The sequence below is a fragment of the Xenopus laevis genome, chromosome 3S (genome assembly GCF_017654675.1).
Source record: "Xenopus laevis strain J_2021 chromosome 3S, Xenopus_laevis_v10.1, whole genome shotgun sequence".
In the NCBI taxonomy this organism is placed as follows: domain Eukaryota; kingdom Metazoa; phylum Chordata; class Amphibia; order Anura; family Pipidae; genus Xenopus; species Xenopus laevis.
This window is the reverse complement of record NC_054376.1, coordinates 21,747,043-21,772,249: the sequence shown is the minus strand read 5'-3', so window position 1 is coordinate 21,772,249 and position 25,207 is coordinate 21,747,043. Positions and strand designations below refer to the sequence as shown.

General features: G+C 36.8%; 1 protein-coding gene across 6 annotated transcripts in view; it reads left to right on the top strand.

Moving 5' to 3' along the window:
* Positions 1-25,207, top strand: part of LOC108712682 (histone-lysine N-methyltransferase NSD3-like) — a 67,874-nt gene that overhangs the window by 10,864 nt on the left and 31,803 nt on the right. For all 6 annotated transcript variants that reach the window (XM_041588076.1, XM_041588071.1, XM_041588072.1 and 3 more), the window contains exons 3-6: positions 5,089-5,254; positions 6,060-6,214; positions 9,484-10,017; positions 16,553-16,679. In XM_041588076.1, the coding sequence (XP_041444010.1) occupies positions 5,089-5,254; positions 6,060-6,214; positions 9,484-10,017; positions 16,553-16,679 (982 nt within the window). The remainder of the gene's footprint in view (positions 1-5,088; positions 5,255-6,059; positions 6,215-9,483; positions 10,018-16,552; positions 16,680-25,207) is intronic.

Below are 25,207 nucleotides of genomic sequence, written 5' to 3'. Positions count from 1 at the left end.
AGTGATATAGGGAAACTTTGAGGTGAATATGCTGCACTGAATATTGGAATGTATAGGGTATTTTATTATTTGTTACACATAATACGGCACACTGTTTTTCCTTTGCGCACATTACAGCTGTATGGCCCTTAGGTATCCATATAAGTAGGAATGGGCTCAAATGAGTGGGTCTACATAATTGAAAGGGATTGAGATACACTATGGACGCTGTTACATACTCACCAGGTAACATACTTTATACACATAGCAGAGGGGTTAGAACCACATTTGTTATTTCCCATACATTAGCAGGGCCCGGATTCAGAACTTTCAAGTGGCATCATGAGTGGTAGTTTTTAGACTTGACACATTAATTTATATATACGATGGATAGAGCTTCAGAGCAGGCCTGTCAACTGTGCTCATTTTTTGCAATAATGTTTAACACTGTGACAATGAAGTGAAATGTGACAGTTTAAGTAGTATATTGAAACAGTGTTACATTATATGGTTATTTTAGCAGCAGAATTGTTATATTGTTTAATCATAGAGACTATTAACAAAATACCAGGTATATATGTGTTATGCAATTTTTAACAAATTTTTTGAGATGTTATTAGTGATATTCAAATTAGCAGTTTCGTTTCAGTGATGTTATCAATACGTCCGTTCCCATTGGTTTCCCGCCAAATCTTATTTATTTATGGCATTTTTACAAACAATTAGACACTTTGAGAAAGGCCTCGGAGGAGGCCGAAACGTTAGTCTCGCATCTTACAATAAAACTTTTTTTTATCCTCTTCTTGTTTGGTGTATATATCTGAATTTTGATACTGCACCCAGGCACTTTAAACCATTTATCTTTTAGGGATGCATCGAATTCAGGATTCTGCCTTTTTCAGCAGGATTTGGATTAGGCCGAAATCTTCTACCCATCTGAACTGAATCCTAATCTGTATATGCAAAGTAGGGGCGGGGAGGGAAATTGTGTGTGTGTGTGTGTGTATGTGTATATGTATATGTATATATATATATATATATATATATATATATATATATATATATATATATATATATATATATATATATATATATAGTCAACTACAAGAGGTCCTCTGCACTCAACCCATTATCAATATATTTAAGACAATGACATTTTGTGCATACTGCTACTAAAAAATGCCTTACCCTTTAAACAACACAGGGATTGTTTGTCCATATATTGCAATATATTTAAGCTGGCCAACTACGTCAAAGTCATCCCATATCTGGCCAGTCCTACGCTTAATTTTCATCTGATTCATTAAGAATTCAATTGCTTAATTATACATTTTACAAAGGGACTAAGTTTTACCTGCAACTTACTAGCTGCTTTCAAAGTAAAACTCCCAAACTTGGCTGCCCTTTTATTAGACACCAGTGGGATCACCTGACTATAGATGGGAGGGGTGGGAGCTACAACATGGAGCTGGTCACTGCTCCTGTATAACTATAACAAACAAGGGAAAGTTGTGCTCACCACTATTTTTTAAAACCATTAGGCGGGGGTGCAATGAGGGTGTGACCACAAAATACATATAGTCAACTACAGGAGGTCCTCTGCACTCAACCCATTATCAATATATTTAAGACAATGACATTTTGTGCATACTGCTACTAAAAAATGCCTTACCCTTTAAACAACACAGGGATTGTTTGTCCATATATTGCAATATATTTAAGCTGGCCAACTACATCAAAGTCATCCCATATCTGGCCAGTCCTACGCTTAATTTTCATCTGATTCATTAAGAATTCAATTGCTTAATTATACATTTTACAAAGGGACTAAGTTTTACCTGCAACTTACTAGCTGCTTTCAAAGTAAAACACTTGTTTGTACACTTGCTATTTATCCTTGAAAAAGGTCCTAGTGTGGACCGAAACGTTGGATATGCATCTGTGAATAAAATTTATAATTTTTTTCACGAAAACATTGTAGTGCGGGTCCATTTACTATTATATATATCATTGTGCTGATAGTGGCAGTGCTCAACTGAAACAAACGTGTGCCTTTTTAAAAGTATTGCCACTATCAGCACAATGGTGAAATTGTGCAGCACTAAAGGTTCCATGCAGGATGCTGCCACTTTGCAGAGTGATTTGTCTAAGTTGGAAAAACTGGGCAGCAAACTGGAAAATTAGGTTCAATGTTGATAAATACAAGGTTATGCTCTTTGGCAAAAATAATATAAATGCAAGTTATACACGAAATGGCAGTGTGTTGGGAGTTTCCTTAACTGAGAAGGATCTATGGGTTTTGTGGATAACAGTGTCATTCTGTGGCTACTAAAGCAAATCAAGTTCTGTCTTGCATAAAAAAGGGCATTAACTCATGGGATGAAAACATAATTATGCCTCTTTATATGTGCCTGGTAAGGCCTCATCTGGAGTATGTGGTGCAGTTTTGGGCTGCATTTTCTTTTCAGGGGTGTGATTGACTATCAACATCCTATTGTGGCCTCCAGGGGGCAGATTTACTAAAGGGCGAAGTAGCCGTCACTAGTGAAAATTCGTCAGAAATCCCATCCGCAGGGACATCACAATTTACTAACAGGCAGAGACGACAATTTGCTAGTGAAAGAGACCTTCACTAGAGCAGTTTCCTGCCCTATCGCCAGGCGCATTTTCACCTAAGTGAATGATCGTTACTCCGCAAATCCACTAAAGTGCAAATTTTACATAACGTTACCTCTTTTGCCAGAGTTTCCTTCGTAAGCTTAGACCTGGCAAACTGATAAGATGAAGCTACATCCTCCTCAACCTTAAGTCAGTGACATCATATCCTGTATGCCGGAAAGTCGTAGATATTATATAAAAAAAAAAAAAAAAAACTAGCGTTTTTTCATATTTTATAGCAGGATTGTCTTTAAAAGTTGTAACTATTACACTTTTTTGTTTCAAACATTTGAGAGGCATGCCACATTTGTTTTAGGGTGGGCTCATGTCTAGTACATTAGAGGATCTCTTTTGTCTTTATTTTGCTTCCTGGGATATTTGTAATAATAAGTGGCCACTTCAAGCATTTGCACCACCATCTCTAAAAAGGACATTTACTGTATATGACCTATATGTACCCGCCCTATTCAAATTGACCTAAGTGTACTAATGAAGTTTCGCTAGGCAGAAATGAACGTTGGCGAAAGTTTGATATGAAATGCTCGCACTGACGAATTTCCGCTAGCGAAACTTCAACAGCATTCGGCTGCTGAGATGCAACTTCACATTTTAGTGGATTAGTGTAGTGGTAGCGAATTTGCACCTTGTAAAGTGTGGAGAAGCCTTTGCAGGTCGAAAACTTGCCCTTTAGTGACTATGGGGCATGTTTACTAACATTGGAGATAAATATCTGGAAAGATTTCTGGAGATGTTGGCCCATAGCAACCAATCAGATCTTTGCTTTTGTTTTCGAACTTATAGGTGTTTAAATCTAATTGCTGATTGGTTGCCATGGTCAACATCTCCAGAAATCTCTCCAGATATTTATCTCCAATGTTAGTAAACATGACCCTATTTATCATGCTGTGTAAAAAGTGGGGTGAAGCTTTACAGACGATGTTGCGCACAGCAATCAATCATATCATTGATTTTGTTTTCTAACTGCTATGAGCAACATCACTTGTAATGTTTCACCCCACTTTTTACACAGCATGATAAACAGACCCACGTATTTGTCCAGGGGAAAGACTGTTGGGAAATACCCACCACTCACTCGTTCACTTTTAGTTGACATGCTTTAAATTTTTAACAGATATCTGATGGGTCAGAAATAACTGTAATGTTATGTAGGTAGTAACGTTGAATATAAAGTGCTAATTGAAAGGAACCGGAATCTTATGAAGAAGGTGCACTGAATGTCAATTTTTGACAGATATCCGATGGGTCAGAAATAACTATAATGTTATGAATATAAAGTGCTAATTGAATATAAAGTGCTAATTGAAAAGAACTGGAATTTTATGAAGAAGGTGCACTGAATGTCACCTTTTGTCTATAATGCTCTGGACCTGGGGGTTTTTCTGGATAAGAGATCTTTCTTGTAATTTGGATCTCCATACTTTGTCTGCTAAAACATAATTTAAACATTAATTAAACCCAATAGAATTATTTTGACACCAATAAGGATTAATTATATCCAAGTACAAGTGCAAGCTACTGTTGTATTATTACAGAGAAAAATGAAATTGTTTTTAAACATTTGAATTATTTGATTAAAATTGAGTCTATGGGAGGAGGCCCTCCTATAATTCGGAGCTTTATGGATAACGATCTAATAACAGCTCTCTCTGTAAAGGGGGCATTTACCTTGAAATTCACTTTTAGTATGATGCAGGCATTGGTAAAGCAATTAGTTACTGGTCTTTATGACGTTAAGTTATATATATTTTTAAGTAATGTTGAATTTTTTATTTCATTTTTTGCATCTGCCTGCCATGTAGTTGCCACAGTCCCACTCTACCATGACAGCCAGGCAGTGCTTTGAATTGCAGATGATGAATACAGGAGAGTCTGAACAAAAAGACAAGTCATCAAAACATTATAGCCATTTATGGTGGATTTGTATTGTTTTATTTCTATACCATGTTCAGACAATTCCCTGATGTTTTTGGTTTCAAGCTGGAGAGAGGCGGAAGCTGAAAACCCTACTAAGTTAATTAACTTGTACATTTTTTAAAGGAGAAAGAAAGATCTTTTAACTTGGGGGTGGCAAAAGTAAGCCACCTCCAAGCGATAGCATGTACTTACCTGAAACCCGGGGCCAGTGCTCCTATCAGCAGAAAACTGCACAGGCCTGCGATTAAATAAATATAAATAACCCCCCTTAGTGTAAAAACAAACATATTCCATATGCAATAAAAAAAAATTAAAGAATAGCGGAATAATATATTTAGCAAAAAATCTCTTTGATTGTCTCCTGCCAAACACTGGTGTATACCAGCCCTTTAAAATGACAAAGCTATGTGAGGTTGCGAAAGAGGTTCTGTGAACAAAAAAAGCAGTTTTTTATGATATGTCTAAATCATGGGATCATTTATGGTTCTGATTGTGTTTTTTCCAATCCCCCCCTAGGTACAGAAGCACTTACCAGTTTCCCCACTCTCCCCTGAGGTCAGAACTGGTGTTTGGTTCCATGTGGGAGACTTAGTTTGGTCTAAAGTGGGGACGTTTCCTTGGTGGCCCTGTATGGTGTCCTGTGACCCCCAGTTACATGTCCACAGCAAGATCAATACAAGAGGTGAGAGAAAATATTTTATTTATCATATACCGCTATATGTTCAAACTAAATATATTGCTCTCTTCCATTGTTTACTTATATTCTGGTATACAAATGTTACACTGTATAATATTTATATAATACACAAAAGCCATGAATATCTTGTAAATGTGATGTAATCAGTTATAAACGGTGAGTAGTGATGTCATTTTTGTCACATGACTCACTAAAACTTGTGTATTATCATAAATAAAGTACCCCTTGTTAGTAAATATGAGGATATTAGAAGTAACCTCGGAGTTCCATGACCTGTATAAAAGCACTCTGCCTTCGTCCTCATGCTTTTATATGGTCATGGAACTCCTCAGTGACTTATAATATCCTTATATTTTACAATAGGCGGTACTTTGTTCACTATAGAATGAAGTCAATAATAGTGCCACACTCACACTATACCGCTTTTTGAATCGTCGGGTACACTGCTGTGTTCCTCTCTTCAAAGGTTAATTCCCACAGTATAACATAAAATCCAGCAGCACTCCGATAAGTGAATCAAATATTTATTCGTGCCACTAGCCAAGCAACGTTTTCGGGCTATTCCAGCCCTTTATTGTTCACTATAGAATGCACAAAAGCTACAAATATCTTGGTGATGTCATTAAGCAATATAGAGACTGAATAATTATGAAAAAATAACCATTGGTTAACCATTATTTATGGTTCTTAATACTTGACAATGCTTTCTGTCTCTTATATATATATATAACTTTATCCATTGTCTAATGACTCTTTATTCAGCATGTCTAAAATGAGGTCTCTTTTTCAGGTGCTCGGGAATACCACATGCAGTTTTTTAGTAGTGAGCCAGAGAGGGCCTGGGTACATGAGAAGCGAATGAGGGAATACCGCGGTGAACAACAGTATGAGCAACTAGCAGCAGAAGACTCTGCCAAAGCATGCAACCAATCAGATAAGCTCAAGGTACAGTTCTTATAAAAGTCACTATATATATATTGTGAAAGATATTTATATTACAAGGCTGAATATTAATTCCATAAACAGCAAATGACATACACAGAAAAACTGAGACAGCAACTATCTTTAGGGGGAATTTCATTAAAAGATCCATAGTTTGCACAAAGTCTAGCAACCCACAGGATCCAATCCTCTAGAAACATTTACTGGTCACTTGGTTTGGAAGCAAACATATGATTTCTTTGTACACCTGGCTCAAAGTGTCTACCTTTTTTAACCCCCCCTTTAAAGGATAAGTAAACCTTAAAAATTTGTGAATTGATGAGGGCGCTATTCTAAGCACTTTTGCTATGTACATTCATTAATTTCTTTTTTAATTCCAAGATATTAAAGGATACATGTACTGTTAATATAAATGAATATTGTTATAACAACGCCACCTGCTGGTCATTTTGCCGACCATTCTGACCACCAAGTAGTCAAAGAAAAAAATTTAAAAACATTTCTCAAATCTTTCCTAACCAGAAAATCATCAAACCAGCACAATTTCTTTCTCCTGACATGAATTCGAACTTTGATAAATGGGCCTTTGAGCCTTTGAGCACTGTTCTAACAAAATTAATTTATATTAACAGTACATGTATCCTTTAATATCTTTGAATTAAAAAATAAAAATAAATAATGAATTTACATTGCTTAGAATAGCACCCTCATCAATTTTACAAGCACTTATTTTTAAGGTTTACTTATCCTTTAAGAAAAAAAAATTGAATGTCTAATATTCTATCTAATGGTTCTGAACCGTATTCAATTTGTATTTGATTTGTAGAAATCGAGTTTATTAACATCTCCAAATGGCTCAATGGACATCTGCCATTGACTTGTACAGGTATAGGACCTGTTATCCAGAATGCTCGGGATCTGGGGTTTTCCAGATAACAGATCTTTCTGTAATTTGGATCTTCATACCTTAAGTCTACTAGAAATCATGTAAACGTTAAAAAGTTATTATTGAAAATATTAATATGCACCAAAAGTTACATATAGCTCATGTTGATAGTTTTTCACTGATAGAGCTGCTTTTGTAAGTGTCACTTGAAGTTCCTAAACCTGACGGTTTTGCCAACCTGACTGTCCCTTCTCAACATGTCAGCTAACAGACTGCTGAAGTTCAAATATGACAGCACCCTAAGAGAGGAACATGGGGGATCAGATGGGTAATGTAAAAGCATTTGTAAATACTTTTATGGCAAAATTATAGATAGCATGCAAAGACAATATTATGATAGATGTAAAAAAAGGTTTAATTTCTGGTGTCCGTATCACTTTAAACTGGCCAACTATGTCAAAGTCATCCCTGGTATGGCCAGTGCTACACTCAACTTTCATCTGATTCATTAACAATTCTACTACTTTGTTATACAATCTACACAGGGACTAAGTTGTACCTGAAACTCACTTGCTACTTTCAAGGTGAAAACTCCCAAACTTGGTTTCCCTTTTATTGGCCACCACTTAGATCACCTGACTATAGCTGGAAAAGGTGGGAGCTACAACATGGAGCTGGTCACTGCTCCTGTAAAAACTATAACAAACAAGGGAAATTTGTGTTGTGGTCACAGAATCCTGAGAGTGCGGTCTCTTAAAATTTTGGTTTGTATAAATATGGTTTGTGACTCGCACGTGGGTACCTAATGATTTTTTTTCGTGAATGCATTTTTGGACATTTATTTATATATATATATATATATATATATATATATATATATTTATATTTATATAAAGTCTGTTATGTGTATGCACTCTTACCAGATTTTTAGTTACTTCGGGTGCGTTGGTCAATTTTCATTATACAAGAAGATAGAAGGACTCGCACACCATTTTCCAGTGAGCAAAACAGTGTTACATATACAGGTATGAGACCCGTTATCCAGAATGCTCGGGACCTGGGGTATTCCGGATAATAGATCTTTCTGTAATTTGTCTACTAGAAAATCATGTAATCATATCAGAGCTTTCTGGATAACAGGTTTCCAGATAACAGATCCAATACCTGTAATAAACAATAATACATATACTTAGAGGCACATTTATCAAAGGTCGAATTTCGAATTCATGTGAGTTTTTAAAAACTCCCCTAAACTCCCATAAAATCTAAATGTATTAATAAAATGGAATGTTTAAAACTCGGATTAATTTAATCGACCCAAAAACTCAAATTGAATTTGATTCGAATTTAAAAAACTTGATCAGAGAAAAAAACTTGAATGTCAGGAAGGCTGCAAACAACTCCAAATTGATCCCTGGACTTCTCCCATTGATTTAAACAGCATTTCGGCAGGTTTAAAGGAAAACTATACCCCCCAAACAATGTAGGTCTCTATAAAAAGATATTGCATAAAACAGCTCATATGTAAAATCCTGCTTCATGTAAATAAACAATTTCCATAATAATATACTTTTCTAGTAGTATGTGCCATTGGGTAATCATAAATAGAAAATTGCCATTTTAAAAAATAAGAGCCGCCCCCTGGGATCGTAGGATTCACTGTACTCACAAACATACCAACAAACATACATGTTAGGTCACATGAGCCAATTAACAGACAGAGTTGTTTCTATTGCTTCCACACTTCTTCCTGTTACAGTTAGAGTTGAAGTATTTCTGGTCAGGTGATCTCTGAGACAGCACAGAGACCATCACGAAATGGTGGCTCAAGGCAAGAGATGTAAAAGGGCAAGATTTACTTAAAAATATATTCCAGTTTGGTAGGATTCTTTAATATGCCACTTAATATAATATGAACTATCTGTTGCTTAAGTGTTCATTTTGAGGGTATAGTTTTCCTTTAAGGTGGCGAATAGTCTAATTTGAGTTCTTAAAGGGCCAGAGTATGATAAATCTCGAAAATCTAAAATCTAAAATTCAAAATTTTTTTAAAACTCAAATTGAATTTGAATTTGTCGAATTTGACAGTTTTGACCATAAAGCAATTCAAAAATTTGAAATTTGAATATTCAATTCAACTCTTGATAAATCTGCCCCTAAATGTATATGAAAGAAAATACAGCCCTAGCTGCATTCAGCACTAATATCTCATACACTGTATGATATAATATCATAGTGATCATGTTCTGTGTGGAGCACATAAATCAGTCCTTTATAGAACGGTAATTCATGGTTTAGTTTATACAAAGCAGTAACAAATGTGATGCAGAAAAGAATGGCAAAGTTCACAGATGGGTCTGTAACAATATTACTTTTTGTACTCTAGATGAAGAAACCACGGCCCCAGCGAGAACGTGTGCAGTGGGAAATAGGAATTGCCCATGCAGAAAAGGCTTTGCGGATGACACGGGAGGAGAGGATAGAGCAATACACCTTCATCTATGTGGATGAAGAAAAAAACCCTGAACCCAAAAAACCTGTAAATGTGGGCAAAAAGAGTCGGCGGTCTACCTCCAGCAGTGAGCCTGATTCGAACCGTCTGTCTGAAGTTTTACCCTCGCCTCCCCGTCAGCCTCCCCCGCCATCTCCAATCTCCCATAATAATAAAGACTCTCCAGCTGAACACAGGAGGCAAAGTCAGAGGAAACAGCTGCACGAAGAGGAGCATCCGATGCCACCAGCAAAAACACCATGGAAGACTGCAGCCGCTCGCAAGTCGCTTCCTGCTTCAGTGCTACTGCATAGGGGTACGCTTGATCTCCAGAAGTGCAACATGTCCCCTGTGGTGAAAATTGAGAATGTCCTTGCTTTACAGAATGCTACATCTGAGGGATTTGAACAGTTCATATACACAACAAAGGTAATCGTTTGTGTCATGCCGCTTAAGCTCCTAATACTCCAGACAAATAATATACTGATACATTATGGAAATATTCCTATGAAAAAATGTGTATACAGGTATTGGACCCGTTATCCAGAATGCTCAGGATTTTCTGACTAATGGATCTATCCAAAATTTGGATCTTCATACCTTAAAAGAAATGTTCAGTATAAAAATATAAACTGGGTAAATAGGTTATAGGTAAAAAAAATATAATGATAAAGGCTGGAGTGACTGGATGTCTAACATAATAGCCAGAACACTACTTTCCTGCTTTGCAGCGCTCTTTGCAGCTGCAGTTTTTTTGGTCAGGTGATCTCTGAGGCAGCACAGAAACCATCACAAAAAGGGGGTTCAAGGCAAGAGATGTAAAGGGGCAATATATATACTTAAATATATACTGTATATACCGGTTTGGAAAGATTCTTTAATATGCCACTTCATTTGATATAAACAATCTTGCTCAAGTATTCATTTTGGGGGTATAGTTTTCCTTTAAGTCAAGTAGGATATCATGTAACCATTAAATCAACCCAATAGGTTGGTTTTTCTTCCAATAAGGATTAATTATATCTTAGTTTGGATCAAGTACAAGGTACTTTTTTATAATTATAGAGAAAAAGGAAATATTTTTTAAAAATTTAGATTCTTTGGATAAAATGGAGTCTATAGTATAATGGGTTTCCGGATAACTGATCCCATACCTGTATTTTAATTATAAGTATGAGCTTTGGGTTGATGAAAGTTTCACTAACAATTTCTTTTCGTAAAGGAGAACTAAAGCTTAACTAAAGAAGTATTGCAGAAATGTTGTAAATTATGTTTTGGGCTTTAACACCAGTCCAAAGCCACTACAGCCTTTTAGCAGATCTGTGCCTTCAAAGATGCCCCTTTAACTCCAAATTTTTTGATTGATTTACTGGATCGATGCACAAGATGCTTAAAGTGATACTGTCATGGGAAAACACTTTTTTTTTCAAAACAAATCCGTTAATGAAATCCGTTTTTTCAAAAGAGCAAACTGATTTTTTTATATTTAATTATGAAATCTGAAATGGGGCTAGACAGGTGCCTGATAAACTTTAGTCACTCTTTACTGTTGCACTGCAAATTTGAGTGATATCACCCCCTTCCTTTCCCCCCAGTAGCCGAACAACAGCTCCCTTGTAGTTATAAGAACAAGACTCAATAATAAAAATCCAGGTCCCACTACAACACCTTCAGTTACATTGAGTAGGAGAAACAATAGCCTGTCAGAAAGCAGTTCCATCCTAAATTGCTGGCTGTTTCTGAAAGCTTATGACCAGGCAAAATGACCTGAGATGGCACCTACACAGCAATATTACAACTAAAAAAAAATACAATTATTGGTTCAGGATTTAAATTTTACATGATAGAGTGAATTATTTGCAGTTTAAACAGAAATAAAAACACCATAAAAATCACAACAGAATCCCTTTATGAAAGGCTGAGGCTGATAAGTAAATGATTATTGGAGCAGGGCAGATCAAAATTTAATAGTCAGCTTCTATGACAGGCAAACCTCATTTTCTGCCTGATGATTTCTGGTGACCCCTAAACTTAGCGTCTCAATGGCTGCTTAGAGCTCACTGAGCATTTGCAAGTCGCAGACACTCCGCAAAATCCAAGATGGTAAATTGAAGGCCTGGATCATTACTACTATAGAAATTCTGAACCTTTATGTTGGTTCAATAAATTTAGTATGTAAAATATTGTAAAGTAAAAGAGTTTAGTTTATTGTTTACACTAGACATGCCTCCCTGTTTACATTCACAAGGGAAAGGGAAAATATTTTTATGTAGTGCTTTTCTATTGTGGGACACAAAGTACTTTTTACTGCAGGCATTTCAAGAAGCGATAGAGGAGCCCATTGCAAGGCCCCCAAAATCTTGCCCAGCCTCTCTCACTCGGCAAACTGTCTCCATGATTGTTTCGATTCTCCACAGCTCAAGATCAACTGCCTTTTTCAAATATAGTTTTAAAACATCTTTCTTTCACCTGTATAAAATAGCTGTCAACACGGTTAATAGCAATACATTTTAAATAAAATGTATTGCACTAAACCGTGCTGATAGCTATTTTTAAACAAATGAAATAAAGAAAAAGATGTTTTAAAACTATATTTGAAAATTGCGGTTGATCCCGAGCTGGGAAGAATCTAGATGATCATGGAGAGCAGCCTTATATGTGAAACTAGTATGCCACTAGTATGACACCAGGGGAATACGAGACTTGTTCAGGGTCACAAGGAGTTGCATCAAATGCTGATCACTTAGCCTCTAGGCCAAATCCTCCCTCTATATAGAGTAGAAGGAACTGGAGGGGTGTTCTTTGGGTGCATTATCCATCATGAGTGTAGTTGGTTGTGCTGCTGTGCCTAAAGCAGTAAAACACACAAGGGTTATATTTATCATGCTGTGTAAAACGCGGAGAGGAACATTGCTGGTGATGTTGCTCGAAGCAACCAATCATCAATTTGATTTCAAAAGAAAGCAAAGATCTGACTGGTATGGGACACATCACTGCTCTTCCTGTCACCCACATGTTTTCTATGGCTAATGGAGCGCACTGCATTGTCAACCAGTTAAAGGAATTGTTCAGTATAAAAATAAAAAAATGGGTAAATAGATAGGCTGTGCAAAATAAAAAATGTTTCTAACATAGCTAGTTAGGCAAAAATTTAATGTAAACAAGCTGGAGTGACTGGATGTGTAACATATTAGCCAGAACACTACTTGCTACTTTTCAGCTCTCTTGATTTCCACTGAATAGTTAACCTGGTTACCAAGCAGTAACGAATCAGTGACTTCAGGGGAGCCACATGGGTCATAAATGTTTGCTTTGGAATCTGAGCTGCATGCTGAGGATCAATTACAAACTCACTGAACAGTTATGTCCCATGTGGCCCCCCTTCAAGTCACTGACTAACTCAGAGTTATAGAGCTGAAAAGCAGGAAGTAGTGTTCTGTTCTGTTATACATCCAGTCACTCCAGCCTTGGCTAACTAACTATATTATAAACATTTTTTTATTTTGCACAGGCTATCTATTTAGCCAGTTTTTATTTTTATACTAAACTGTTCCATTAACTCACGCTTGAGTATTTTCTGGATAGATTCTGCCCTATGTGCGCAGTGATGGGTGGATGCCATTTAACATGGCTTAAAGCAAACACTGGCAGTTCAGACTGGTATTGGTAATGATCACCATAGGCTAAGATGCATTTCCTATAACTAGGATGGAGTGATCCTTTGGGACCTTTACTGTGACTTATTCTTACAGCAGCAAAGAAGTATAAACACATAAGGGTTGGTGACTCACTGATATTTAATTGGTTTGTAGTAAGGATATATTGTGCTAAGGAATAAGGAATTGTTCAGTACAAAATTAAAAACTGGGTAACTAGGCTGTGCAAAATAAAAAATGTTTACAATAGATTTAGTTAGCAACAAATGTAATGTATAAAGGCTGGAGTGACTGGATGTGTAACATAATAGCCAGAACACTACTTCCTGCTTTACAGCTCTCTTGGCTTCCAATGATTGTTTACCAGGCAGTAACCAATCAGCGACTTGAGGAAGAGCATAACTATTGAGTCATAACTATTGCTTTTGAATCTGAGCTGCATGCTGAAGATCAATTTCAAACTCACTGAATGATTATGTCCCATGTGCCCCCCCCCTTCAATTCGCTGAATAACTCTGTTAGAGAGCTGAAAAGCAGGAAGTAGTGTTCAGACTATTATATTAAACATCCAGTCACTCCAGCCTTTATACATTACATTTTTGGCTAACTAACTATATTAGAAACAATTATCCAATTTTTATTTTTATACTGACCTCCTCCATTAAGGCACTCAAGCAATATCTTTTGTGCTTAGTACAGGTATGGGATCCGTTATCCCGAAACCAGTTATCCAGAAAGTACCGAATAACAGAAAGCCGGTCTCCCATAGACTCCATTATAATGAAATAATCCAAATTTTTTAAAATGATTTCCTTTTTCTTTGTAATAATAAAACAGTAGCTTGTACTTGATCCCAACTAAGTTATAATTAATCCTTATTGGAAGCAAAACCAGCCTATTGGGTTGATTTAATGTTTACATGATTTTCTACTAGACTTAATGTATGAAGATCCAAATTATGGAAAGACCCATTATCCGGAAAGCCCCAGGTCCCGAGCATTCTGGATAATAGGTCCCATACCTGTATAGGATTTCCAGTGTTAAATAGAAATGTGCCCATTGTATCTAAGTCCAAATAAGAAGGACTTTTTACATTTATTCTAAATCTGAATAAAGTTGAACAATGTTACAAGAGTTTGACATTCACTGTATAACACAGTGTGTCGCAGTTGGTTATATTAAATAAAAGCACTGCTGTATACATACATTTTCCTGAACAATTTAAATTAGTGACAGGGAATACCTGTCCTTGAGTAGCCTATAGGTGTTTTTACAGGCAGTCCGAACAAAAGGAAAATTAAAAAGGTGCCCATCCACTTGTTTGGTCTGTCATACACGAAAGCAAAATTATGTACCGGTATGCTGAAATTTATCTTCTATAAACTAAAAGAAATACAGATGTTAAATTTAGAAAGTATTTTAATTATCATGCATTTACTCAACTTTTAATGTTCCCTGGGCATACAGCTGTTGTTAGGTCCAATTGTATTTCTGTTGACTTAGTGCTTTAAAAGACGTATAGGATAAGTGAAAACCCTGCTAATTTTGTAGGCAATAATGAATAATGTAGGGTGCTGGATTTATTTTAGGCCAAAAATTATCATTATCTTTAAAAATTGCTCCTTTATTGGAGCTTCCCATAAATCTTTTATAGTCCCTGTCCGTGGTTCAAATGAGGGGTGGCTGTGTCCTAAAGGCCCCAGCCAGAAGCACAGTAGGAGGGGATTAGCCAATCACAGACCTGCAGTCACACAAGCAAAGTCAGGCCTCAGTTCCCTAAATTAAGTTCCCTATCAGGTCAACCTAGCTTATACCCCCAACATTTTGGAAATAGAAAGAGGGACAAAAAGAGCTGCGCTGAGCACAGGGAAATTTTCTGACCATGGCCATTTTTTATTACCATGTTCACTTTACAAAATTTGGCAATGAAAGTTTGAATAAATTTCTGTGGTTTTTGTGTGTTATTACAGTTTTGCTAATGAAGGTGAATTGCCATTTTAGCTGCAATTCTTAATTAGTTACAGTTGTTTCATTGCTTATCTTAAATTGTTACAAAAAGTATCTAAGTGCACCTGCCACATATTCGGAGCTTTCTGCCAAAAGCCAATTCATTTAGAAACTAGCAGGGAGTGGAAGAGATGGATAGGACTAGTATAATTTTTGCAGAACTTATCAATACATTTTAAAGCACATTCCTTCTATATTTAAGAGAGTAAAATGCGCTGACTCATTCCTGTTTTTCACACAAAATGCTTTCTTTACATAGTAGCATAACCTTTTAACTTTTTTTTTTAATCTGCCTAAATGCCAGTTGATCCAGAGGAAGGCAAAAAAACCCGTCTGAAGCCTCTCCAATTTGCCTCAGAGGGGGAAAAAATTCCTTCCTGACTCCAAAATGGCAATCGGACTAGTCCCTGGATCAACTTGTACTATCAGCTATCTTCCATGACTCTGTATTCCCTCACTTGCTAAAAAGCCATCCAACCCCTTCTTAAAGCTATCTAATGCATCAGCCTGTACAACTGATTCAGGGAGAGAATTCCACATCTTCACAGCTCTCACTGTAAAAAAAAAAACCCTTCTGAATATTTAGGCAAAACCTCTATAATGTCTTTAATTGTGAACACACAACAAGCAAAATTTACTGATACCATCTAAACAAATGCAGTCCAACCCCATATTGTATGTTCAGCTGAACTAAGCTAATTTATCTAAAGAAGTGTATGGTGCCTGTAAGCAGACCAGGACCATAAAAATCCCTTGGAGGGCCACATCCAACCATTGGGCCTTTATTTGGACACCCCTAAACGGACTGTACTGTTATTAAAAAAACATAGACACCAAACAAAATTAAGTCTTTTAAAGGAATGAAAATATAATTTACTGTTTCTCTGCACTGGTAAAACAGGTGTTTTTGCTTCAGAAAAGCAATTATAGTTTAAAATAACAAGCTGCTGTGTAGTCATGGGGGCAGCCATTCAAAGCTGAAAAAGGAGAAAAGACACAGGATACACAACAGAGAAAAAAATAAACTCTGTAGTATACAATGGTATTCTTCAAAACTTATCTGTTATCTACTGTGTATCCTGTGCTTAAATGGCTGCCCCAATGACTACACAGCAGCTTGTTCGTACAAACTAGTTTCATGTTTCTCAAGCAAACACAACAGTTTTAGAGGTGCAGGGCAAGAGTTCATTATATTATCGTTCCTTTAAAACACTTTAATTTTTTTTTTAAGATGTTCCATTAAGATGTTTTAGAGTTTGCTTTCTTTGACCAATCGTGTTCATCTTTGTTTTTCTTTAAAGGAAGTCGGTAACAAGACAGAAATTACTGTCAAAGCCCCAGAAAAGGCGTTTGCACCCTCCCCCAACCAGAAGTCTGAGAAATCCTCGGCACAGCACACGCCTGCTCCGGAAACATCGGGGGCCACAGGTAGGCACAATATGAAACTGCACGTGTCTACCCCCTAACACAGCTCCCTACTGCCAAAGTGAATTGGGGGAGGGGGGAAAAAAAGAGAGACTGGCCCAGTGCTAATGTGGAGCGAGAACAACTCTGTATTTTTTCTCAGAACTGCGCCATCATCCCTTTGATATTTTTGTTATATGCTGCTTTTTTTTGTGCAATAAACAATACCAAGATGACCAGGTGTTTGCAGTGTTGAATGGATTTACCTGTTGCCAAAGGTTACGCTCAGCACTTGAGCCGGTCTTTGGCGGTGTTGAGAATGTATTTACAAATCTATATTTAATTTTTCATTGTATACAGCAATTTATAAACTCCATACTTTTATTTAAGAGAGGATCACTATGGTTAATGCAGTTCATGAATTTCATACACATTTCCATTCCATTCAAAGGAACATTAAGCACGAGTGTGATTCACGCATGCAGATTCCTTCCGTAGACTTCACTATTCAGAAGTGTGACCTGAGGACCAACTATTTGTGCAGGGATTACATGAACATGAGCAATGAAGGTGACCTTATAATGCAAGAAATACACAAGTTGCTCCTAACTCATCATTAAGTGTTGCACATTATTAAAGGGGGAATTCGCCTTAAAATTAGCTTTTCCGTGTTTGTTTTTGAGGCTTGGAACTTTTTGCTGATGTTATAGTTTAAAGGGGTGGTTCACCTTTACGCCAACTTTTTATCATGTTGTAGACTGGCCATTTCTTAGCACGTTTTAATTTGGTCTTCATTATTTATTTATTTATGTTATAGTTTTTAATTATTTTTTTCAGCTTTATGTCCCCATCTCATATAAAAACAAATGCCCTGTAAGCCTACTTATGTATTGTTATTGCTACTTTTTATTATTCGTCTTTCTATTCATATTCCAGTCTTTTAATCAAATCAGTAAATGGTTGCTAGGATAATTTGGACCCTAGCAACCAGATAGCTGACATTGCAAACTGGGGAGCTGCTGAATAAAAAGCTAAATAACTCAAAACACACATATGATAAAAAATTAAAACCAAATGCAAATGGTCTCAGAATATCACTCTCTACATTGTATTAAAAGTTAACTCAAAGGTGAACAACCCCTTTAAACAATCAGTAACACCAAAAAAATAAAGTAATGAAAATATCATGTACTGTTGTCATGCACTGGTAAAACTGATCTGTTTGCAGAAACATAATTACAGTTCATATGAACAAGCTGTTGTGTAGTAATGAAGAAAGTTGGAAAAGCCTAAATGGCACAGTTTAAATAGTGGATAACAGATAACACCATTTTGTTCTACAGAGCTTATCTGCTATCTGCTGTGTAACCTGAGCCTTTTCTCCTTTGTAATTAACCCCATTGCTACACAGCATCTTATTTATATAAACAATAGAAGTGTTTCTGAAGCAAACACACCAGTTTTACAAGTACAGGACAACATTACATGATATTTGTATAACTTTAAAACACTTAAATTTTTTGATGTTACTGTTCCTGTAAAGGAGAATTCAACCCCTTCGGCGCTTAAATCCCTCCCCCTCCCCTGTGTTGCCCCAACTCCCTCCTCCCCCCGACCTACCTCCTCCCCGGGCAAATGCCCCTAACTTGTTACTGACCCCTCTGTGCAGTTCCTCTCCTGTTGAGTTCACGGCAGCCATGTTTGCCCAGTGCACTCTTCCTGTATTCGCCGACATTTGGTGGCGCATACACAGTAGAGGGATTTATCGGTAAGGATCTACTGCGCATGCGCCGAAAGTCACAAAGTTTCCGAAAAAAAGAAATCGGAAACTTCCTGACTTTTGGGGGCATGAAGAAGAGCGCATGGGCAAACATGACTGCCGTGAACTCAACAGGAGAGGAACTGCATGGAGGGGGTCATTAACAAGTTAGGGGCATTTTCCCGGGGGGGGACACAGGGGAGGAGGGAGGGATTTTAATGAAGGGGTTGAATTCTCCAATATGGATGCCAGGGCATGATCTTAGCAGCCATAAAGCTGACTAATGCAGAGGCTCTTGTCTATTAAAAGCTGTTAAATTGTAGAGTGCAGCAGCACTCCATAGGGCAGAGCATTTAAACACATTTGGAAGAACTGACTTGTATCAGCTTCGATAACTGTGTTAATTTGTTAAAAATGATCGACTGATCAAGCGCTATGGAATAATTCTTAATTCTTAATTCCCCAGTTTGATCTGTAATAAATCTGCCTCAGCCTTTTTGTTCATGGTCCCTGTAATTTATTTACATACCTAATTAAAAAACCACAAAGTAAAGACCAGGTGCAAATTGTTTTCCTCTCAAAGTTTGCATCATGTTGAAGGTTAAAGGACCAGTAACATAAAAAAATTAAATTGTTTTAAAGTAATAAAAATATAACGTACTGTTGCCCTGCACTAGTAAAACTGCTGTGTTTGCTTCAGAAACACTACTATTGTTTATATAAATAAGCTGCTGTGTAGCCATGGGGGCAGCCATTCAAAGGAGAAAAGGCTCAAGTTACACAGCAGACAGCAGATAAGCTCTGTCTGTCTAATGGTGTTATCTGTTATCCATTATCTATCCTGTGCCATTTAACCGTTTTTCAATTTCCGCCATTGCTACACAGCAGCTTGTTTATATGAACTATAGTAGTGTTTCTGAAGCAAACACATCCGTTTTACCAGTGCAGGGCAACACTACATGATATATTCATTACTTTAAAACACTTTCAGTTTTTGGTGTTACTGTTCCTTTAATTTCAAAGTGAACAAAAGGAGCCATAGAAGCACATGTCCAGACGCATGGACATTTTTAATGAAAATACATTCTGACGAGTTTCAATTTAAAAACAGAAATCTATTTTTATATTTATCTATGAAGACTTTTTACACTGACAGGGATCATTTAGTCCTGCTCTACCTCCCAGTTAATTTCTCTGTATAAAGCTTCTTCTTATGATGACATGTCTATTTTTGGTATTTACTGATTTTTTTTTTTTTAATAAGAAGCGCTGATGTGACATTTGCCAAGTGACAATGGCCAAGGCTGGGAGAGAGGAGCTCATTATACAGAGCTTCATATCTCTCCATTTACCAGGAGGGCTTGAAGGGGTGCTGTTATCAGAATAAAATCATTTTAATCGTTCAGACTGTTCTGTTATTTAATTTAGTGTTGTATTGTGAAAAATAAAATGGAAAGAGCAGTATAGTCTTGTTTTGATGCAAATACACAATTGCACTCTGTTTGACTAAATAAAACATATTGCTGCAGGAAGCACATTTAACTATGAAAGCACAAAAAGGAAATGAAGTGCAGGTATGGGACCTGTTATCTAGAAAGCTCGGGACCTGGAGTTTTCCAGATAAGGGATCTTTCCGTAATTTGGATCTTCATACCTTAAGGGTGGTGACAAGTGAGGCATCCGGCGGGAAGGCTTTTCGGGAAGAAGAGGAGATTTGTAGCTGGGCGACTAATTTCCCGGAATCTTAGTGTGTGTCACCACCCTAAGTCTACTAGAAAATCATGTAAACGTTAAATAAACCCAAAAAGCTGGTTTTGCTTCCAATAAGGATTAATTATATCTTAGTTGGGATCAAGTACAAGTTACTATTTTATTATTACAGAGAAAAAGAAAGTAATTTATAAAAATTTGGATTATTTGAAAAAAATTTAGTCTATGGGAGATGTGCTTTCCATAATTCAGAGCTTTCTGGATAATGGGTTTCTGGATAACGGATCCCACAGCTGTACAGGATTTATCATCCAGAGTGCTCAGGACCTGGGGTTTTCCAGGTAGGGAATCTTTAGGTAATTTGGATCAGACCTTAAATCTGCTCAAAATCATGTAAACATTAAAGGGAAAAAAATGTTTTCAAAATGAATCAGTTAATAGTGCTGCTCCAGCAGAATTCTGCACTGAAATCCCTTTCTCAAAAGAGCAAACAGATTTTTTTATATTCAATTTTGAAATCTGACATGGGGCTAGACATATTGTCAATTTCCCAGCTGCCCCAAGTCATGTGACTTGTCCTCTGATAAACTTCAATCACTCTTTACTGCTGTCTGATCTTTACTGATATCAACCCCCTTCCTTTTCCCCCCAGCAGCCAAACAAAAGAACAATGGGAAGGTAACCAGATAACAGCTTCCTAACACAAGATAACAGCTGCCTGATAGATCTAAGAACAACACTCAATAGTAAAAACCCATGTCCAACTGAGACACATTCAGTTACATTGAGAAGGAAAAACAGCAGCCTGCCAGAAAGCATTTCTCTCCTAAAGTGCAGGCACAAGTAACATGACCAGGGGCAGCTGGGGAATTGACAAAATGTCTAGCCCCATGTCAGATTTCAAAACTGAATATAAAAAAATCAGTTTGCTCTTTTGAGAAATGGATTTCAGTGCAAAATTCTGCTAGAGTAGCACTATTAACTGATGCATTTTGAAAATAACATGTTTTCCGATGACATGATAATAATATCTTGGTTGGGATCAAGTACAAGCTACTGTTTCATTATTACAGAGAAAAATGATAGCACTTTTATAAATTCCGATTATTTGCTTAAAATTGGCTCTATGATAGATGGCCTTAATGTAATTCTGAACCTTCTGGATAATGGACTTCTGGCTAACAGATCCTATACCTGTAAATGTATTTTATTTGTATATTTTTTAATGAAATGGTTATACATATCACATTATCCACATAAGCCCAGTTGTGCATTGCCTGTATAATTTCATGTTTACTTTCTAGTACTGTTTTGCTTTAATTTCACAGACCAGAATATTAGTTCACTGCCATACTTACTTAGAGGGATACTGACCAACTGAAGTTTTTGCAAATATGTCATTAAAGGAGTTGTTCACCTTTAAAGGAGAAGGAAAGGTTAAAACTAAGTAAGCCTTATCAGAAAGGTCCACCTAAATATACCTGTAAACCCTCAAAGTAGTGCTGCTCTGAGTCCTCTGTCAAAAGAAACACTGCATTTCTTTCTTTCTATGGTGTAAACATGGGCTTTTGTATTAGACTTCCTGCCTTCAGCTTAAACCTCGTTGCCCCGGGTGTAAGCATGCTCAGTTTGCGCCTCTCTCCCTCCCCCTTGCTTCTCTGCTGTAATCTGAGCCTAGAGCTATAAGTGAGCAGGGAGAGACTCAGGCAGGAAGTGATGTCACACCAAGCTAATATTACAGCCGCTTTCCTAAACAAACAGAGATCTTCTAGAGCTTTTTACTCAGGTGTGGTAAAACATTCTACAGAATAAATAAAGCATTCTAGCTTGCATTATTGCAGCTAATCTATTGGTAATAAAATGCCTCTGTAGCTTTCCTTCTCCTTTACATATACTTTTATTATGATGTAGAAAGTGATATTCTGACAATTTACAATTGGTTTTCATGTTTTATTATTTGTGGTTTCTGAGTTATTTAGTTTTTTATTCAGCAGCTCTCCAGTTTGCAATTTCATCAGTCTGGTTGCTAGAATCCAAATGACCTCAGCAACCACACATTGATTTGAATACGATTGGAATATAAATAGGAGAGGGCCTAGATAAAAAGATAGCAATAACAATATATTTGTAGCCTTATGCTGGCCATAGACGCAAAGATCCGATCGTACGAATCGAGGATTCGTACGATTTTCGAACCGTGTGTGGAGAGTCACATTTTTCGTCCGGCGGAGATCGGTCGTTTGCTCGATCAGACAGGTTAGAAAATTTCTGTCGGCTGCTGATAATATCTCTGCGTGTATTGCCGATTGTACGATTTTCAGTGGGAGACTGTCACCAGCTTTGTCGGACATAGATATCGTACGATTGCTGTCAGGGGCTGATCTGTTCTTTAACTACTTTATTTGATCTGACTGGTAAGACTTTGATATGTGGCAGGTCGGAAGATGGGGAAGTCCGATCGTACGATGATTCGTACGATCGGATCTTTGCATCTATGGCCAGCTTAACAGAGCATTTGTTTTTCAATGGCATCAGTGACCCCATTTGAAAGCTGGAAGGAGTCAGATGAAAAGGGCAAAAGATGAAAAAAACTATAAAAAATAAATAAAGACCGAATCGAATATGAATCAAATATTTGAACAATTTTTTCTTAAATAACCTCCCATTCGGATTTTGGGTATATTCAAATTTATTAGCATAAAAAGAAATTCACATGAATTTAAGATTCAACCTTTGATAAATCTATTGTTTGCGATCTTCTGAAATGCCATCTTGGAATTCACTTTTTGATTCTTCTGATTACATAGTGAAACTATAGCCATGCCCATTTTATATTGGTTAAAAAAAAAAAAACACCCATACCTGTGTATGAAATTAGTGTATTAGTCAACATAAATAAGACAATAAAAGCTGAAGAGAAGCAACTTACTGGGATCTTCCTGACCAATGTATGTGACCTTTTCACCAATATCGGGCTGAAAATTGACCAGATATATATTGGACAGGTTAAAACCATTGGACAAGTATTGCATCAATGAAATGAGGTGGCCTTCGCCCAACTGTTCTCCCTAGGCCCCCAAACCATTAGATCAATGTTGGTGGCCAAATCAAGTGGCTCTTACAATGTATGGCCACCATTACGGCACATTCCCTTTGTGGAATTATTAGTTTGATAAAGGTGATCGTTAAAGGGGACCTGTCATTCTAAGCAATCATTTGAAATCCTATTTTATGATGATAGTCAAGCAAAATAAACTTAACCTACACCATATCAATTATTTCAGTCTTGTTTCTTTTAGTCTTGTAATCCACAATCACATCAAGCAGTCAGCAGCCATTTTGTGGGCATTGTTAATAAGGCAAGCTTTGTATCAATCCAAAAACTTGTTTGTGCACCAGAATAGGGCACCTGATGCCAAGTGAAGATTGGAAAGTGAAAGTAATTGCCTGCACCACCTCTATGTCTAAGACATATAAGCTGATGCTACAAGGCTGATTATTAAATTCTGATGCTAGTTGCACTGGTTTATGTGCTGCCATGTAGTAATTACCTGTATTAATTACTAATCAGCCTTATATTGTGACATTTCTATTCTATGTGTACTGTTTATTGTGGGTCCCTAAGCTCAGTAAGTGACAGCAGCACAGAGCATGTGCAGTGAATCAGCAGAAAAGAAGATGGGGAGCTAAAGGGGCATCTTTGGGGGCACAGATCTTCCCTGCTAAGGGGCTGTGGTTGCCTTGTGCTTATACAGAAGCCCAAAACATAATGTACAACATTATTAGCCTACTTCTTTAGTTAGGCTTTAGTTCTCCTTTAAAGATCGTTAAACAGAAAATGTAAGGTAAGTTGAAAAGCTGAGTAAGGTTTACGATTTTAGACTAAGGAGAAGCCTAAGCTAGAGATGGTATCAAAGGCTGATATAAACTGGCTACAGACCATCTCTTTGAGTTATGTTAGATCCTAGGATAGTCCTTGCACATAACACTGTCAATCATCCCTTGGTTCAGCCATTTTCCCCAAATCTTGGATGGACTGCCTTTGTTTGTATGTATTCATTTTTGATGAGATTTTCAGTGCCTTCCGATATCTGATTTGTGATGTTGAAGCAACTTTTCAAGTCTTTAATACATTCCTCTCTACAAAATGCAATAATTGCAGCAAACATAGTCTGTCCTGTACCAACCTATTTATTAAGCCTAGATAGCATAGCACAGGGGAATGGACATACAGTATAAAAGGAAAAGCTAACCTTTAAGAAACTCTTGAATGTGTTCACTTTATAAACCATGGTATAGTGTTACTTTTTAGTTATAAAATGTTAGGACTACGGGAATATCAAGTAAAAATGAAGACATTCTGAGATTTTAACTGCCTTGAAATATATTTTGTTCCTGTTTTAAGGGCTGTAGGATGAGTTTCAAGCAGTTATTATAATTTCCAACTTGCATATGATGAAGCGCACATAATCCCCATGCATTCACTTTAGGTTCTGCAGGTAACCCCCATAGATCATTTTGACCAATCTCTCACTCCACTGAAAATAGGCACACTAATGTACTGTCTATTGTTTTCTCCATCGAAAGGTATCAATAAAAAAAATCCAAATATCACTCATGCATCAAATTTTTTAGCATTTTTTAATGGAATTGCCTTTGAACGTAAAGAATGACATTGCATTTACCCAACTGTTTGCTTGGCCTTCCCAATTGTATTTTATGACTTGAGTTTCTGTGTAGAGACTATGGCTCGTAACATTGTGAAGTGAAGATAAAAGCATTCTATTATATTTTTATGGAAAGTGGTTATATTGTTGCCAAATGTTGTTTGACTTTAAGAGCATTGCAGTCTGGAAACACTTTTGAAGACTTTAAAGGGTTGTATTATTTATTTTTCCAATAAAATATTAAAACTTTTTGTACTCAACAGTTGTATTGTCTTCTGCTCATTTTTGTGTTGAAAATGTTCTGGTTAATATAGGACTCCAGTTGCAGTGAATACATTTAAGGCAACATCTTCAGATCTGATGCGCTGAGAGAAAGCATATGTGAAAGAATAATAGAAATATCGCACCTACAAACT